Source organism: Orbicella faveolata, unplaced genomic scaffold (genome assembly GCF_042242905.1).
Source record: "Orbicella faveolata isolate gen_17 unplaced genomic scaffold, um_ofav_v1 contig_14, whole genome shotgun sequence".
In the NCBI taxonomy this organism is placed as follows: Eukaryota; Metazoa; Cnidaria; class Anthozoa; order Scleractinia; family Merulinidae; genus Orbicella; species Orbicella faveolata.
This window is the reverse complement of record NW_028301541.1, coordinates 8,495,001-8,512,406: the sequence shown is the minus strand read 5'-3', so window position 1 is coordinate 8,512,406 and position 17,406 is coordinate 8,495,001. Positions and strand designations below refer to the sequence as shown.

Here is a 17,406-nt window from a genome sequence, read left to right as displayed (position 1 = left end):
CGCAGCACGATCGAGCTTAGTTACCATGTGGCACGTGTTTTAAATTTCCCTAGGTCGACTTCTGGCGCGCGTAGCGAGTTCCAAGTAGCTAAAACGTGCTTTTATGTGTATCGAACCTTCCGTATGAAGTTACTCTCATAAATATTTGGTTTTGAATTACAGAAAGCAGTTCAGGTTAACAAGGAGCCAGCAGAAGTTCGAGTTACAAGTGGACAAAAACTTTGTACCGGGAATATTCGTATTACAAACTTCTGTGCGAATGTTTTAAATATCTTCTCAAAAAAAACCCTTATTTCTAACAACAAGAAAAGTCGAAAACAAATTTTGAAGTTCAAATGAAACACTTGAAAGTACTTGTGAAATGAAATTAATGACGAAATTTTACCTGTGTTTGCACAATTTCTCTGAACTTTAACATGTATTTTCTCAAGTTCTCATGGGAAATTGTTTTTGGTGTTATTTTAGGCAGCTATTTATATCTTAAGCTTTTATAAAATGCAAAAAGAACTGCAAGATACTTAAAGTTATTCTGGTACAAAGTTTTTGTCCACAAAAAATAAAATTGCTCGATTTCCTTTCATTACATTAAAACAAAAAAAAACATAGGATGTTGCCTTTGGAATAGGGATGATTTAAAACGCACATTGGATTATTTTGGGGTAGCTCGTTGCATCTGTTAGTTCCGCTGTTTCTCGTAACAAGTTGCGTTGAGGTCTCTACCTTGAGGGGGGCGTGGGGGCCTATTAGGAGGGTGGTAAAGGGTATTTTTGTGACTCGTGATCGGCCCTTTTTTTTTCCCGTGAAATGTGAAATGGCTAATTTTTTCCTCGTGAATCGTGGTTTCCATAGTCGCCGTGAACCGTGATTTTCCAAAATGTTCTCTTTTATTTTCCGTGAAGCGTGAAATGCCAATGTCGTATTTTTCGTGAATTGTGAAAGGGCTGCTTTATTTCCGTGAAACGTGATCTATACCCCCCCCCCCCTTTACCACCCTCTATTAGAAACCGAAAAACCGCGCAAAAAATCGTCGAAAACCGCCAAACAGCGGGAAATTTCGTTCAAAACCGATAACCGAAATAAAAGCCCTCACTAACAAGCTTTGGTAGTCTTCAGAATGTCTCTTTGTTATTTAATTTTACACGTCTAAACTTGTTTTACTTTCCGAAGTTCTTTCTGCGTATTTCCTCGTTAGTGCAGAACACATCGTAGTCTAAAAAGCTCTTTTTTGTGTAAATCGGCTCCACAGACCTATAGCAATGTGAAACTAGGAAGAATTGCACGATAAAATGATTCTAGGCGATTTTTGTTTAAAAGAAACACCACATTCTGAAGTTACTTTTTGATTGCTATTGTCAGAATTTTCACATGTGTAGGCACCATGGCAGCCCCACTTTACAACCTAACAGTCTCTCCTTTTTGAACGGAGCGAGTAAGGGCAATGTTATTCCCGCGACGAAAAGGGGAGACAACTAGCAATTGAGCAATAGAAACTCGATGGTCCATAGTCTAAGGTCAAAGTCCTCAAGATATTATCCAAGCCGTGTGATATTTGAGAAAAAGCCTTTTTGCTTGATGTTATCTTTAGCTTTTCATAGTCCGCTTGACAGCTGTTACGACCCAAATAACGGCTGCTAAAGAGACTAGTAGGCTTATCATGCAATCCTCTAACCTTGGAATTACAGTTTTAGCAGGACTGCGGGGTGTAACTTCCTTATCAAAACCGGAAAAACCGTAAAATGCATTGGGCAGAAAAATCCGAAAAACCGCCATCATTGTTGACAAAAACCGAAAACCAAAGACTAAATTGGAGAAAACCCGCAAACCGCACAAGACACCAAAACCGAACAAAAAATTGGCCAAATCCGCAAAACCGAAAATCCCAAGGCCTCCCTTTACCTTGAGGCGGGGTCGAATCCTATTTACACCTTCGAAACTTTGCGGTATTTGAGGTGGCAGTTTCTATTCTTAAGTCAAGTACTAATTTTCCTTTTTTAGCGGAAAATAATCTGAACCCTTTGCATTATCACTACTGATATTTATAGAATTTCCATAGTGTTACCTTCCAATAATCAACAACTTCACTGCAATTGAAACACTATATCAGAAGAGATTTTTTTTAAAATCTTGGTTGCTTTTTTTAATCTTGCTTTTCTCCGAGAAATTTACACAGACTACCAGGAAAACATAACAGCATACAAAAAAATATTAAAAGCACCTGTTATTTCCTAAACGAGTACCTTTGGAAATGAGTCTTTTTAACTACTATTACTTCTAGTCGTTTGAGGCTCCACGAATGTCGTATTTTTCTTTCGTATATTTACATGATTCTCAGTTTTCAACCAAGCCATAGTCATAACTTCAAACTATCACCCGAAAGCGAAAATATTTCTTCTCAATGCGCATATTTATCTTCCTTCAGAAGGAAAATCTTTAGCCGTCCTCGGGGTTTTTACATAGCACCAGCCTCGCTGTCTTATCAACGGCCACTCGAAGTTCGCGAATACGCCAGCGATACAAAAATGGATTAATTGCGGAGTTGCTGAACACTAAAGTGGCAGAGAAACTCCATTCTTGGTGCCAGTTCATGGACAGAGGTCCACTAAGGGTCAAAAAAATATACATTGGAATATAACATATTAATAAAGCGATGTAGAATATAAAAGTACTCATTACGCTTTTTTCGAAGCGTTCAGTGTGCGTATGATGGTTTCTAGCATTGAGACTTTGCACCGCGCGTTGCTGAGACTCGATCTCTGCCAGATGATGACGGAGAATTTGATAAATTCTGATGTAGCAAAATGTGGAAACTATGAAGCAAATTACAATTATGACTCCTAACAGAGTACGATAAACCCGCCTGTTCCAAAAGTAGAAACCCAATAAAGCGAAGTTGAAAAACCATATTGATACTAAAGTGTGTTTGACGCGGGACTTGGTGACCAGTGTTGCATAGCGTAAGTGGTAATGAAGCGCTATGAAGCGGTCCACAGTTATTGCTGTGATTGTCATAAACGAAACTCCACATACAGAATGGCCAATGCTTCCCTCCAGGAGATAAAGAAGCTGTCCTCTCGTCAGCTGGTGCGCGATATAAAACGGTTGCACCATTATACCTACAAGGAGGTCCGACACGGCTAGGCTGCAAAGCAGCAGCATGGATGTGGAACGAATGGAAGGCGTTCTTATAATGGCGACCAGGACCAAAGCGTTGCCCAGAATGACTACGGGCATCAGGGCGGCGTTTAGAAGACAGTTTATGATGACAATAGGTTCAGAAGAATCGTAGTCTTCGTTTCCTGAGGCGTTGTTGTCGTTTTCGAAGTTGATCATAGTTTAACTTTTAAAACTATGAACCCAGCTCGGCGGTGTTTTTTCTTTTTTTCATCTAAAACGACGAATTAATTGCCCTTGACTTCTTGAGCTGGGTTGAGACGGCGCGCTAAAACTGATGCATTGACGTATATATCGGTTTCTATCTTAATTAATCTTTGCTGACGTTTAGCGTGAAGTTTCCCTAATAAATATTCATTTTCCGGGGAAAAAAATACACACACACACCTCCGGGTCAGGCAGGAAAGCTCAAAAGGGTGAAAGGAAAAGAAAACAGCTGTAAATTTACTCAAAATAGATACTGCGGTTAAGGATTGAAAACAAACCGGTGTGGTGGAAATTAAAACACATTTACAGAAAGAAAGCAGCTGTTTTAGGGTGCAGTCTAATCGATTTTAGTTCCAAACGTAAACATTTTTTTTCTCAAACAGAAATACTTGTATTAAATGAGGTACACATTTTGTAAAAATGATCACAATGGAAACGTATTTCCAAGATGCATTCAACTTCGTCTATTGTGCTGTGCCAAATGTAAAGAGGCGTGTTTATTTAAGAAAGACGAATTGTTATGTCTCAGATGAATAACATCTCTAAATTTAATTGCATTCATATAATGCAAGATTCGCAATGTTTTTATTAGGTGTTGCAAATCATCAAGGGAGGGTTTTGTTTTGATCTATTTAACGGCATTGCCGCTACATTAACTCAAATGAACAAGGGTAATAAATGGCTTTGTTTTGAATGTTAAGATCATCTGACTTGTAAGTTTTTCTACCTTAACTATTGATTTACATTTTTTTTTATGTTTTTTGACATCCTGTCTATTTAATATACTTCCAGGGAATAGTTAATAAACAAGCGCTTTATGAAGTTTTGAATAATGAACTTAAGCAATGACGACCGCGACCCCGAGGGCAACTCCTGGTAAAACATGGATTTATATTTTACCTTCGAATTGTCTAGATCTGTTCAGTGCGCCTATTTGCCTCCGAACTTGCTTAAGCTAAATATGTAACGTCAGCGTTCAATTCCAAATAAACAAATGCGATTGTTCGACAGTAAAATATAGTGAGGCCTTTGCAACGGAAGAGAGTTTTTGGTAGTTTCCTATTTAATTTGTCTTTTCTTTTAACTCAAGGGTTTAATTTAAACCTACAAGAAATGCTTATAGGTCTTTTGTTGTTAACGAGTACATGGCAGCAACGTGGTTTTCGGCAAAGTTTTCGAGTGCAAGGAATTGACCTGGTTGAAACTTGAAACATCAGCTGGTTTGCAATTTGAAAAACCGCATTCAAGAGTCGCATGGTAAGAAAAGCGATGGTTTAAGCTGTCTATGAAAATGAAATTCAAGCAACAAGTTGTTCGTCTGTGCGTTCACCAGAATTGTAGCACCACTGCACTTCGCTTTTAATTGTCTTCCATTTTTTCAATCCTCGGTACTATTTTTATACTGGGCCACAATATTGTTAGTGGTTTTCACTATTTAGCTCTACCCTCTACCGAAATTTCCGGAATTTTTGAGTAAGTTAATGGTAAACAACCTCCCATATTCCGTGTAGTATTATTTTCAAATTTTGAATTTTGGAAGTTCTGAATGTATTTTTATCTCGTTTATACAGTCGAACCTCTATTAAGCGGCCCCCTATTAAGCAGCCAAACTCTGGGAGGAAAAATTGTCAGCTATACACTGTAATAAAAACCTCTATGCAACGGCCACCTCTATTAAGCGGCCGCGGCCAGCTTCTTGCCGTCCCAAGGGTGATTTTGTTTTGTTTTATACCTCTATTAAACGGCCAGGAAGATTTGAAGTTGGACGTTTTGAGCCAGGTGAAGATAAAAAAATGACAATGTGGAAACTTAATTGTTTCTTTGACTTTTGCTAACTTTATGAACCGTATTATAACCATCTTTGTTCTACTTTTTCTCCACTTGCATTTGTTTCTACTTATATTTGATAAACTGAAAACTGGACCACGCCCAACGTTGTTTTCGGGTGAATGCCACCTCTATTAAGCGGCCAGTTGTCTCGTCCCCGAGAGTGGCCGCTTAATAGAGGTTCGATTGTATTATTATGCATAGTTCTTAATCCTCTGTACTATTCATCCTTTATTTTTAATCAGATGATATATAGGGCCACAAGTTCGTTAGTGTTTTTCACCACAGTTGAATCCCGCCTTACGGTCACCTTGTTATTACGGCCACTTTATTCTAGCCCGAAAAAAAGCTCAGTCAGTCATTTTCTTATTTAAAGAACCCCTTCAATACCGCCACCCCGTTAATACGGCCAGATTTTCGCGGCACGTTGGTGACCGGATTAACGGAGTTCGTGCTATCCTCTATAGGTAGAGAGCTTACTTACTTACTGACTCACCTACTTACTTACTAAACTTTGTTTTGCGTGACAGGGTCATGGTAACCTGTCCGACAAATATTCCGGCCTGGAAAGATAGTTGTAATGTAACTTACTGAGAACACGGTGTTTTGTTTTCTGTCTTTTTTAGATGCGAAGTGTGGCTTATGTGAATCTAGACACAAACTACAAAGCAAATATCTTGAGCAGGTAAAGAGACTTAAACATCATCACTAACTTCATATATATTTTTCTATTGGCAGAATCGATAAGGGATTTCCCAGGTGGTTAGCACTGGTTTGCACGATGGTGCAGTTGCCTCGTAGTTAGTGCGCCTGGTTTTAAGCCTAGTCTAGTCGGAAGCGGTGGTTTTTTTTTTTTTTGCGTTATATTCTTGGACAAGCCACTTAACTTCTCTGCGTCTCTCGGAAATTTAATAGGGAGCTTAAGCACGCGCGTTTTTGAGACGCGGACGGCAACCGGAAGAGAAGATTTCGCATGCTTAGACCGTATTGTCCCCCAGATTTTTATACTACTCATCTCTAATGAATAAAAGATACTTAGCAATGTGAATATGGTTGTGTGAGGACAAGTTTAAAGTGAAAAAAGCTCACTTCCGGTTACCGTCCGCGTCTCAAAAACGTGCGTGCTTAAGTTCCCTAATGCTTGCAAGACGGGGGCTGGGGTACAACAGTGGTCTACAAGTAGACTGCGAGCAATCTCTCCTTTGCTAAAAAAAAAAAAAAAAAACGTGGGGAAGAACGCAAAGAACGCAACGCAATAGCGCAAGCGTGATATGGGAAGCCGCGAGCCGCAAGTAGCGCGGGCGTCGGAAGACGTGCGAAAAGATAGACTGAAATGAAATACATGCAAATGTTTCGAATTTCGATCATACCAGCTAGTAAGGACGTGTCAAAACCCCTTCCCCCCTTTTAATGTTGGAAAATGGCGAAATGCATTCATGTGTCATTTCAAAGTGTTTTTTCAACATTGCTCTGGGGTGGGGAGGGACAAAATGTGTGAAAATTGAAGTGTTTCAACAATTATTACGAGGCTTGTAGCGTCACATTCAGTGGATTCGATTACCAGCCGCTGTTTCGGGAAATGAAGGGTAGAAATGCAACTTTTCGTTTCATACCTGGGCAATCTGAATAAGCTCCGGCGCTTTTCCGGACTTTCGAAACAAATGAAGTGTCGTTTGGAGTGTTTGCGAACCAGAAATTCCTAAGTGTTGCATTGTGCTCTATCCACGCGTAGAAAAAAATGGCGCGCTTTTCCTTATACAGCTTATTTGCCAGACAGAAAAACTGTGGTTTTTCTGATGAACGAGTAAGGTGACCTGTCAGGATTTCTCTTACTTTGGGTTTAGCAATCACCTTTCCATGAAATGAATATGCAATGATTTCAGCAGAACAATTGATATAACCGGAAGGTAAACTTATAAATTTGTGGCCTTAAGAGCGCTGCATGCCGGTAGCAAACCGAGTCAATGTCGATTTATATCCAAAATGGGTGCTTTCATCATAAAAACATACCTTGAATTGTTCGTTGAAGTCGATGCAGTATATCTATCGTTGTATTTCGCTTTCTAATTCCCCTTATGTTTTCTGTTCCCACGAAACGAAGTCTGATTTACAAAATAGCTGAGATACTACGCACGCTCTCATTGGTCGATAGGTACGTTTAGATGGGAGTATGTAAACACGGTTGTGACGTTTTAGATTCGCACATTTTCTAAACGCAATAGAACACTTTTTCCGTGTTTACAAAGCCTCATCTAAACCCTTGGGGGGTTGGGAGAATTCTGGAAAGTTACGCAAACCCTTGACTGTGTCTCGGGTTTGCAGAACTGTCTCGAATTCTCCAAACCCCCCTCGTGTTTACATGAGGCTATGTAAACACGGAAAAGAGTGCGCTATTGCTTAAATTGTAATGCATTTTGGAGTAAATGTAACATTCCCCCTCTCTTTCTATATTTCTTTTCTCTTTTTATTTCAAAGTTTAAGTTCCCGTAAGCTCAACAAGCAATGAGCAAAGTTTGAATGAAAAGTACTGTAACTTCTGTGTCGACGAATGACCTTAACGGAGCTCAGTCACGGTATTTTGAGTATTTTTGCCACGCACAAAATTACCTCAAATTGAAGGAAACCTGAAAATAGTAGATTACTGAGGTGAAAAAACACCAAAGAGATAATAAGTCAAAAACGAACAAAGATGGCTAAGGATGGAGAAGATTGACATGGATTACAAACGACGAACTTGAGAAATTTAGGCTAACCTATTCAAGATGCGCAAACCGTGACGTAGCTCCTTTGAGTTGCAAGCTTTGGGATTAGAATTTGGCTGGTCACGCACTCGTGCTCAGCGAACGGTGTTCGTTGGGGAGTATTGCGTGACGCACCAAGAGAACTTCCGTGTTGGAGACATGCAATCTTAAATTTGAAATCATTTTGTGGGCATTTTTTCATAGTTGATGACAGCTGTATATCTAACCTTTTCTGTTTTGTTTTAGACACCTTTTGAATGGGAATCTTGTTTCCTTTATTCTTATTGATATTTTATTGTTTTCAGATTCAAGATTTGTACGAAGACTTTCACGTTATCTGCTTACCACTTTTAGCACACGAGGTGCGGGGCCAACCGAAAATTGAACAGTTTTCCAAATATCTTATGACTCCTTACTCGCAATAAAATGTATAACGGAAATACCCGGTATACAATGTAAAAAAATACAATCGTAATAAAATATTTAGGGGAAACAAGTGTATATTCGGCTGCAGTGTTTTGGAACTCCCCGCTGACAACATCACTTGCAAAGATATAGGTCCGCAATCTCTTGCATGGCATATATCATATAGACTGTCTCTTCAAGATGTCACTATAATACGTTGGAACGCAATTAGCCATGTTTTAAACGAGAAAGGGACTGGGTACCAAACCATACAAAGCTCTCCTAAATCACAGCGTTTTAAAGGTGTATTACATGTTTGTGTTTGGACCAAAAACCCTGAAATTAGCTAAACTTACTAACTTTTAGATGCTCTTTTCACTAGCGACGCAAGCACAAGCGCAAGCACCATTCTTATTTCAGTGTGAAAACGGCCTTGACGAAGGCATAAGTACAAGCGCAAGCACAAGGATCAAATTATTTCCTTTTTCTTATGCCCTCGCTTATGCTCGCGCTTATGCTTGTGTTTGCGCTGCAACAAGTGAAAACGAAATACCGCTCAGGCATAACACAAGCACAAGGATATTTACCACACGTGGTTATGTTTGGCCAATGAAAACACTGGATCCAGATTACCTCGCGCCTAAACAGTTTGGAAGGTTCGGATGATTTTGCTTGTGCTTGTGTTTGCGTCGAATTTCGTTTTTACTCGGGTCATCCCTATTGCTTGCGCTTGTGCTTGTGCGCTTGTGCTTGCGTCGCTAGTGAAAACCAGGCTTTAGGTACCAGGCTCAGTTTTTCAAATTAATCGATTTTAGATATTCGTACCTTGTCCTTTGCTTGTTTAGAATTAATTAAAGTTTTTCAAAACTGATGAATTGGTTGTCCGAACTTTTATAGAGAGCGCCTTTTTTTATTTCGTGGGAGGTGTGGCAGAGACCTTGCGTTGTTTACGGCTTCAAATTTCTATCCATAGTAAATTTAATATTTTCTATGGAGTCTTCACGAAAGGAACTGACTTTTCCCGGCATTGCGAAACCACAGTGTGATGATCACAAAATGTAAATAGCGACTGTAACACGTAGACTTAGACTAGTCCCTCTTTCGCTTAGTCCGTCGAACGAAAGCACGAGGAAAAACTGGGGGCAAGAATCGCGCGGCCATTTTTTTTTCTCGCGGTTTCCTTTCGCGTCACGCACGATGGACTAAGCGAAAGACGAACTACTCGCAGTCTGCTAACGCGTATATCCAATCGCAGTTTGAATTTTTCAAACTAAGCAATGCAATTAGAGCTAGATTCTAGTCAACTCTTTTCCAAAGCATTGCTTTGCGAATGGGATTCATGTTCTTAGATATGTGACTTCTTCAGACGCGGAACATTTTATGAGCCAAACCTCATTTATATTTTGGCGGAACCAAACTAACAAAAGAAACATTGCTGAGTCTTTTAAGTTAATTGGACGGCCGTGTTAGTTTAAAGCAAAGAAATTGATTGGTTTTCCGTGCGCCTATTGGGTGAACAAATTTACAATCTTCTACAATTAGACGCCTGTAATCCTTTACAGAAAAAAAAAGATGGCGGCTGTAAACTTAACCACAATACCTCGCAAACCTAACGAAGCCTATTAGGAACAAGAACAGCCATTTTTTTTTTTTTCTTTGCTATATGTGTCCTTGTTCTTTCCCGTACGTATTTATGAGCATAGTCAGTGTTTTAACTCAGTTTTACTTCGTTCTTTTGCGTTTGTGTTCATTCAGTCTATATGTTGTTCCTAGTCCCGCAAATACTACATGCGGTAGATCAAAATCGTGGCATAGCATAGCTGACCCTAAAATGAGTTAAATCTCGTGTCCGGATATTCCCTTTGAGGGAAGTCGGTAGCGCTCTAACAAATTACATCAGTTACTTTTAATTTTTGTTAGGGCAAAGTCATTCCACATTTTGACACTAATAAAGGGATAAATAGACGATAGACAAACAGACAGACCGAACGATCGACCGAACGATCGACCGAACGATCGACCGAACGATCGACCGAACGATCGACCGAACCAACCAACCAACCAACCAACAAACCGATTGATTGATTTAATTTGATTGGCTAATGGATACAATCATCATTTTCCCGCGAAGATCTGGGAATAGTGAATGGGTGTGGACGATTTTCATGGCCAGACATGTCACGCAGTACGTCCATGATGGCTTGTCGGATGTGTCTCAATCTCCAGCAGTAAATAACAGGGTTCAGAGATGAATTGAGGAATGCCAGGGTAAATGAGTAGAGAAAAAATCCCTTCAAACCGATGTTCGGGCCCTTGAATTCGATAATGGCCAAGGAGATGAGATAAGGCACATAACAAACCAAAAGAACCAGATATACGTAAAATGTACCTACGACAGATTTAACGACGCCAGCGAAATTTGCAGTTTCGCCGATTTGTGCAACTTGACCTACCCGCAGGGTCTGGATCTGCGTCTTGTGTCGCCGTACGGCTGAATATATTTTGGTGTAAATTGCTAATGTAAGGACGAAACAAAGAACCCCAAAAATGGAAATAACCACAGAGAAAACATTGAGCCCCAGCATCACTATGAAAGGCAGCGTTGCACTAAGCAGCCAGATTGAGATCACCACAGCAACAACACGCTTGTAAGTCACAAGTTCGTGATATCTCAGATGAAGGTGAATTGCCAAGAACCTGTCTACGCCGACAGCCACAACGCCTACGAACGAAGTTATAGAAAATACACCCATCAATGCGTCAAAAGCCATGTAGATGCCGCAGTTGATAATCTTTAGTTGCAGCGACTTGACCAGAAGTGAGGTGTATAAAGTCTGACCCAATAGTCCAACACAAATATCGGAAACCGCAAGACTCACAAGCAATGTTCGCAAGGTCTTTGGCAGCGACGAGGCTTTCCGTATTGCAAGTAGTGTTACAGTGTTAAACAAGATAGCAGTGGAGCTTAAGAATACGTTGAGGACACAATTAGCGATGAACGTCGAACGAAGGTCGTCAACTTCGGAGATTTTGGGGTAGTACTGCAGCAACAATTCGCAAGGTGATTTCTTCATGATATCGAGTGAAACTTCAGTAAGGTGCTGTAGCAAATTAGTGTGTGTTTGACACGAACCTGAGGTACTAGTTAGTTTGTTTGCTCGCGACCAACTGGATCACCTGCCCAATATGATTACTCCGGCAGCTACTAATCTGTTTACGTTCTTCAAAAGAAGGCAGATGTCTTTTTTGAATATATTTATGACATGACATACTTCACTTTTTCGGCCGGAATGAAAATTGAAAGAAGTTTTCTGTCAAAAGGAAGATGACAGGAGTAACGTTTAATTTTCTTAATGACTGATCGAAATAAAACGAAGACGTCAGTTTGCTATAAAAAGTCCGGCGTTAAAAAAGCTCTTAAACAGCCTTCTCCAGTCATTGCAGACCTGATGCGAAAGATCTATAGAAAACAGTAAAAGATCTTTGCCCAATAGTTAGGGAATTCCCTTCGCTGCATTGCAAACAGCCGATACCAGTTACCACAAGCTTAGGATACATTGATGGTTAGTAAGTCGATATTGTCGAAACAAATTCCAGATTAAATTAAAACATAGCGGAGACAGGTGTCTTTACACGTGTAGTGTGCACACCTGCCTCGTCCCCAGTCGCCCGCACGATACTACGAACTATAATACTGTAATTAACTTATGAGGAGGGGCGCAGGGTATCATCGGGAGGACAGCTAGCGCCACTCACTCACTACCAGTTCTCGGTCGCACTTTCTTGCTCGTTCCCAGTCTCCCGAACGATCTTTCTGCTAAGAAAAACAAGAAACGACTGTGGAGCCCAATGCACACAAATGAGCTTGAGAACAAATTGACGGGTTCTTGACGGCGGCAAAAGAACGTTTGAATTTCACGCCAAATCGGCTGATCGGAAAGGGCGTCCTGGTTTTTCTCCTCCTGAAAGGATGAGAAAATTGCAAAGGCACTCTTTTCTATTTTTCACTCTAAATTTTCTCAATGACCATTAAATTTTCCAACTTAACGACCTCTAAATCGCTATGCCAAGTTCATGATTTTCTATGCGATGTCGAGGCATGGTTTGAGTCCATTACCGGACTCCTGTCATTATTGGGTTTCCAATGATCTACTGGTACGCTTTCGACCTTGTTGAATCACAGCTTTTATTTTGGTAGTCACGCAAGCCTCTTAAGCGGGGCAAAGCGTTGCGTGACACAAAGCGTTGCGTGACAATCGATTACGTAACTCAAAATCATTAAACGTCTAACCACACAAAAACACAGTATTAATGTATCTTTTATTATGAACTGAGACTTGCATTGCATAATTCTATTTAATTTCTCCAATAAATCTCCACCATAATTAATGTAATCGACGTTCGAAAGACATTGTACACTTGTACACAATAACAATAATAATAATAATAATAATAATAATAATAATAATAATAATAGTAATAATAATAATAATCTATTGGGTTTCTTTTCAGGCTTGCAATTCGGCGCACAGAATACCTATTCACAATTTGTACAGCACTATAATACAATTTTAGATCGGTATTTTCCCCGCGATTCAGTTCCCTGGGGCTTACAGTCCTGTTCAAGGTCCGTGATACGATTAAATACAAAACCGATATTAACATTTGTTTCTGTACAAGTAAAATAAATACAATATTAAGTTAAAATTCAAACCGAGCGTTTCCAGGCTTTCGAGGACAGGAGTCTGGGCTGCACTTGAGTTGAACATGATCTCGCTGTTTAGAACTCGCGTTTATACACAAGGGCTTCAACTTCTTCAAGAGCAAGGAAATTATCTGGAGAAAAGAACTTGCACATCTCTTGTGGTTGTTGGCTCTTGGTTTTTTTTTTTTTACCAAATCCTTTCACAGGCTTATGCCAGTATTTCACAGTACGATGAGTTCCAAGATGTTCACTTCAGAGACGGGCAGAAATAAAATTACAGTGGTTTACCAAAGACACCGCAAACTGAAATACACATTACAACTATTTATCAAAGCAGAATCGAGGTTCCGAGTTGAAGTCCTCTGTTGATAGCACTATGGATTGCATGACTTCTCTCCTTCGCATTCATTTGTGTAAAATGAGGATTGAAAAGAAGACATCAGTGGAAAAAAATACCCTTTCTAAGACGAAAGGCAAATCGCTTTGATTCATTTTCACAGATGACATTTTTTACAGCAACCAACATGCCAGCCACCAAACTCTCCTTCTATAAGCAAATAACTTAATCCTTCCCAGTCGATTGAAGTCTTGTATCGCAAGTCCAACCCGGCCGTGCAGCGAAGCCGAAAACAGAAATCAAGACGCAATTTTACTTAAAGACAAAAATTAAAAACGTTCTTCTACAATTGCGTTCGAATGTACCACAGCGAAAATTCTTGTTAAAGCTCTTGGTAAACCTCGCTCGCAGCAAATGACTGTTTCCTTTTACACAGAGATCAGACGACACCGAAGAACGTCCAAACAGTGTTCACCACGTGAATAACAAGAGCGCGTCTATTTAAGGCCATTACTATGCAACTCGGAATCGCCTGGCAAAAGCTTGGAGTCTACAGTCCCACTTGCCATTGCTTTTCATTTCTCTAGGTCTTCTGATAAGCAACTGGAGGACTTCAAACTTCTTGGAACAAATTCCACACCGAAAATCTGTAAGAAATTCAATCGCTTCAGATGAAATTCCCGCTAGCACTTGTTTTTCTTGCATTAGATGATTCTAATCCTTATTAGCATCTTCCGTGTCTTCGTTTTCATCATCTTCATTGTCTTCTTGAGCTGTAGGGTCCGTTTCTTCCTCTCCGCCTTTTTCCTCGTCGTCATCAAACTCGTCGTCCGCTTCGCAGCTGCGACTACTGCTCGCGTACTTGGCAAGATCGCCCGACTTAATAGCGGCCACTTCTCTCAGTCTTTGCAATCTCCGCTCACAGTCATCATCTGTACGTGAAAGAACAAAAGTTATTGCTGATTGGCTCATTAAAACACGAGATGCGTGCCCTAGCCGATCAGAGCAGAGATATATTTGTTCTCGGCCAATTAGGTGACGAACATAACCAAACGCACGTTTTCCCGCGTTTGCCGACGCGGGTTCCCTGCCTTCCCCCCTTGCTGAGGCCGGATCAATAATGTTTTCGCGCGCCCGCCATCATTAACGTTTTTGCTTCGATTTTTTTTATTGAATTATTGCATTCAAGCCTTAATTGAGCTTGACATTTCACAGTTTTTACCCATACCATTTAACAGATCTGTTGTTTTCTCTTAAACTTTTTGTATTACAAAAAGAAAGAAAACTCATCTTGAAAGAGAACGCACTCTTCCTGAACATGTATATATGTAGCTTAAAACATACCATGTAGTGAATCGATAACAAAGAAACAGTAATAAAGTTGGATCGACTTTGATATTCTCCTCATCTTTGGCCTGATTTAACACTGATCCTGTTAGGAGAAACACAACATTGATCACACCCTCACCTGACGTTTCAGGTTCCGACTGATCAATAGCTTCTTTCCTTGTACCCTGCCAGCTGACTCGCTTTTCTCTGCCTGAGGAGCTGTGTTCCCCAGGCTTTCTCTCCTGTTCGTGTTTCGGGACCTGCGCGTTGTACCAATACCTATTGTCCTCGATCCGCTCCAGGATCTCCGTGGCGTCTGGATGAACCAAGTCGCCCCAGGTCTCCCAGAGCGGCTGAATAACGAAGTCGATGAACACCACCTGGGAGGGGAGGGAAAGGAAGAACCAAACTGTTCAAAGGGTTCACTGTAAAGAGAATTTTGTTTTGTCGACACGAATTCACTGACTAGCGCTTTATTGGACATCGGCAACGATAGCGTCACTAAGTAAAGGCTTAATGAGCAATACAATGGCTGTGCACGTGCGTTATAATTCTTGGTACATTTCTTTGCCGTCCTCTGCAAAACAACAACATGAAATGACCAAGTTGTACGTTGTCTGGAGAACGTGAACCACGACGGCTAATTTTTTAAATTCTTATTTCAAATTTGTCGCTCTGTCCCAGATTTACTTTCGTGATAGTTTCAGTTGACAGTGATAAACAAAGTAAACGACTTTCGAGTATCGCGTGATTCGTAGGCAAAATGCAAATTCATTTTTTAATCGACGTTGTCCTCGGCGTGGCCGTTGTGGTTACTTTAAACTCCCTAGTGAATTCGAGGAAGGAAGCGCGGTCTGTTTTTCCGAATAGCAGTAGATGATCGAGGGTGGTTATAGTTTTGGATCCCAAGAAATCTTCAGAAAAGAAATCATCTTAACTGAATTCAAATAGTGGTTCATACCTGTGACTTCTCTATAGAGGCATTATGTCTGTCCATCATGGGACTGATTTCCATGCCCTCGATGTCACGCTCTCTGTCACCCTGATTGTTTCACAGAAGACAGTTCATGAGTTAAATCGTAGTTAAAGTTAATGTTCATAGAAACAGATCGGTTACGTGCTTGCCTCACTTTAAGCTAATAGCTCAGTATCGGAACTGACGTATAGCGATAGAATGTCGGAGGGTAGAAGGCGAGAAAGGCAATGGATGAAAGACGGAAGGAGATAATGTCAAGATGGAAGCGAAATTATAAGGGAATTTTTTTGAGAGGAGGAGTGAGAGAAAGGTAGGTGGCAGAGGAATAAAGCGTTTCCTCCTGATTTCTACGAGCAAAACCTCTCTAGCCACCCTTTAACGCTAATAACAGATCATGTTGGTTGATTTAGTGACCAGACCTGTACTAACTCGCTGCTAGTGATGAAGAAAATGCCTCCACGATCAGATCGGGGGAAAACAGAAAGCGAAGAAGTGAAAGAGTGACATTTTCACCCCAACAACTGCAACTTGAAAAACAGTTCTGGTATTTTCCGAGTTAAAAGTGGAGGACTGTTTAGTTTTGTAGACTCAGAAGTGGACTCAATGCAGCAGTACTGACCTGTCTAAAGAATTCCTCCATTAACCTGTCCACCCACTTTCTGTACATCGGGAGAGGCTTGGCGGGATTACTAAGATCAGCGCAGTGCACCAGACACTTAAGAACCTAATGGGCAAATGAATATAGTAAATAAATAAATCAAATAAAAACAATCACAATATCTAGAGAGGAAGCCACATAAGCCTCAGCTGGTTTTTCATGCGGGTTCTTTGTCCTGGTCAAACTGGAATTTGGAGTGTTGATTTTTGTGGAGGGAAGAAAACCGGAGAACCCATAGAAAAACCCTCGGAGCAAGGCGAGAACCAACAACAAACTCAACCCACATACGGCACCGGGAAGAAATCGAAACCGGGCCACATTGGTGAGAGGCGAGTGCCCCCAAAACGATTCTAAACCATTCTAATCCAGTTACAAAAAGCATTACCAACCTGCATTCTATCGGTACCATTGTCTAAACACAGTACTCCGCTGCCGGCTACTTTCTTACTTTCAACCATGGTCTTGAGAGACGCCAGAAGACTCATATGCTTTGCGTTATCAGTTGCGAGTACCTGAAAAAATCATTGAAACCAGAGATGGATATTATGTTTCTCCTTACGATGTCCATACGATGCCAGGGAGACAGGTAAAGAGAATTGAGAAAACCATCAACTAGGAGATTTTGCCAGTCTGCAAGGTCGGCGCTTAATCCCGATTGACGTACCAAAAAGCGACTAGGAGAATTTTCACTCCCCCGGATGGTTAGTTAGTCCATCATGGGGTTATCCCTCCCCCCTCCCCCTTCCCAGCTTTAAATTCGCCGGTACCCATTTATACACCTGGGTGGAGAGAGGCACTGTGAGAATCAAGTGTCTTGCCTAAGAAAACTAAACAATGTCCTCGGCCAGGGCTCGAACTTGGACCACTCGATCCAAAGACGAGCGCACCAACATTAGGCTACCGTGTCTCTCACCACTATCTTGATCTACCACTAAATTCTCCCCATGTATTAAAAGAAAGTATGACAAGCATTAAGGAGAATAGATCTTTCGAACAAAACAAATCATCAGTGTAATGCACACTCTAATTATAACACGTGGTGTTTTTGCC

General features: G+C 40.7%; 3 protein-coding genes and 1 long non-coding RNA gene across 12 annotated transcripts in view; 1 reads left to right on the top strand and 3 right to left on the bottom strand.

Annotated features, from left to right (window-relative positions):
* Positions 1-2,074: 2,074 nt before the first annotated feature.
* Positions 2,075-3,475, bottom strand: LOC149113807 (melanocyte-stimulating hormone receptor-like). The gene has a single exon (XM_089286462.1). It carries the CDS (start codon positions 3,328-3,330, stop codon positions 2,431-2,433), a length of 900 nt encoding a protein of 299 aa, XP_089142588.1. The 5' UTR covers positions 3,331-3,475; the 3' UTR covers positions 2,075-2,430.
* A 1,886-nt stretch (positions 3,476-5,361) lies between these two features.
* LOC149113806 (uncharacterized) lies at positions 5,362-8,447 on the top strand. Its single transcript, XR_016206351.1, has 2 exons — positions 5,362-5,890; positions 8,252-8,447. It is a non-coding gene; the product is annotated as an uncharacterized LOC149113806 (long non-coding RNA).
* Positions 8,448-10,450: 2,003 nt separating this feature from the next.
* LOC149113805 (adenosine receptor A2b-like) lies at positions 10,451-11,425 on the bottom strand. Its single transcript, XM_089287394.1, has one exon. The coding sequence runs from the start codon at positions 11,423-11,425 to the stop codon at positions 10,451-10,453; it is 975 nt and encodes a 324-aa protein (XP_089143520.1).
* A 1,227-nt stretch (positions 11,426-12,652) lies between these two features.
* LOC110045284 (3',5'-cyclic-AMP phosphodiesterase 4C-like) overlaps positions 12,653-17,406 on the bottom strand; it is a 49,885-nt gene continuing 45,131 nt past the window's right edge. For all 9 annotated transcript variants that reach the window (XM_020750915.2, XM_020750923.2, XM_089286460.1 and 6 more), the window contains 5 exons: positions 16,746-16,868; positions 16,318-16,422; positions 15,684-15,764; positions 14,862-15,102; positions 12,653-14,325 (listed from right to left, as the gene is read on the bottom strand). In XM_020750915.2, coding sequence (XP_020606574.2) covers positions 14,108-14,325; positions 14,862-15,102; positions 15,684-15,764; positions 16,318-16,422; positions 16,746-16,868 — 768 coding nt within the window. In that variant the 3' untranslated portion in view covers positions 12,653-14,107. The remainder of the gene's footprint in view (positions 14,326-14,861; positions 15,103-15,683; positions 15,765-16,317; positions 16,423-16,745; positions 16,869-17,406) is intronic.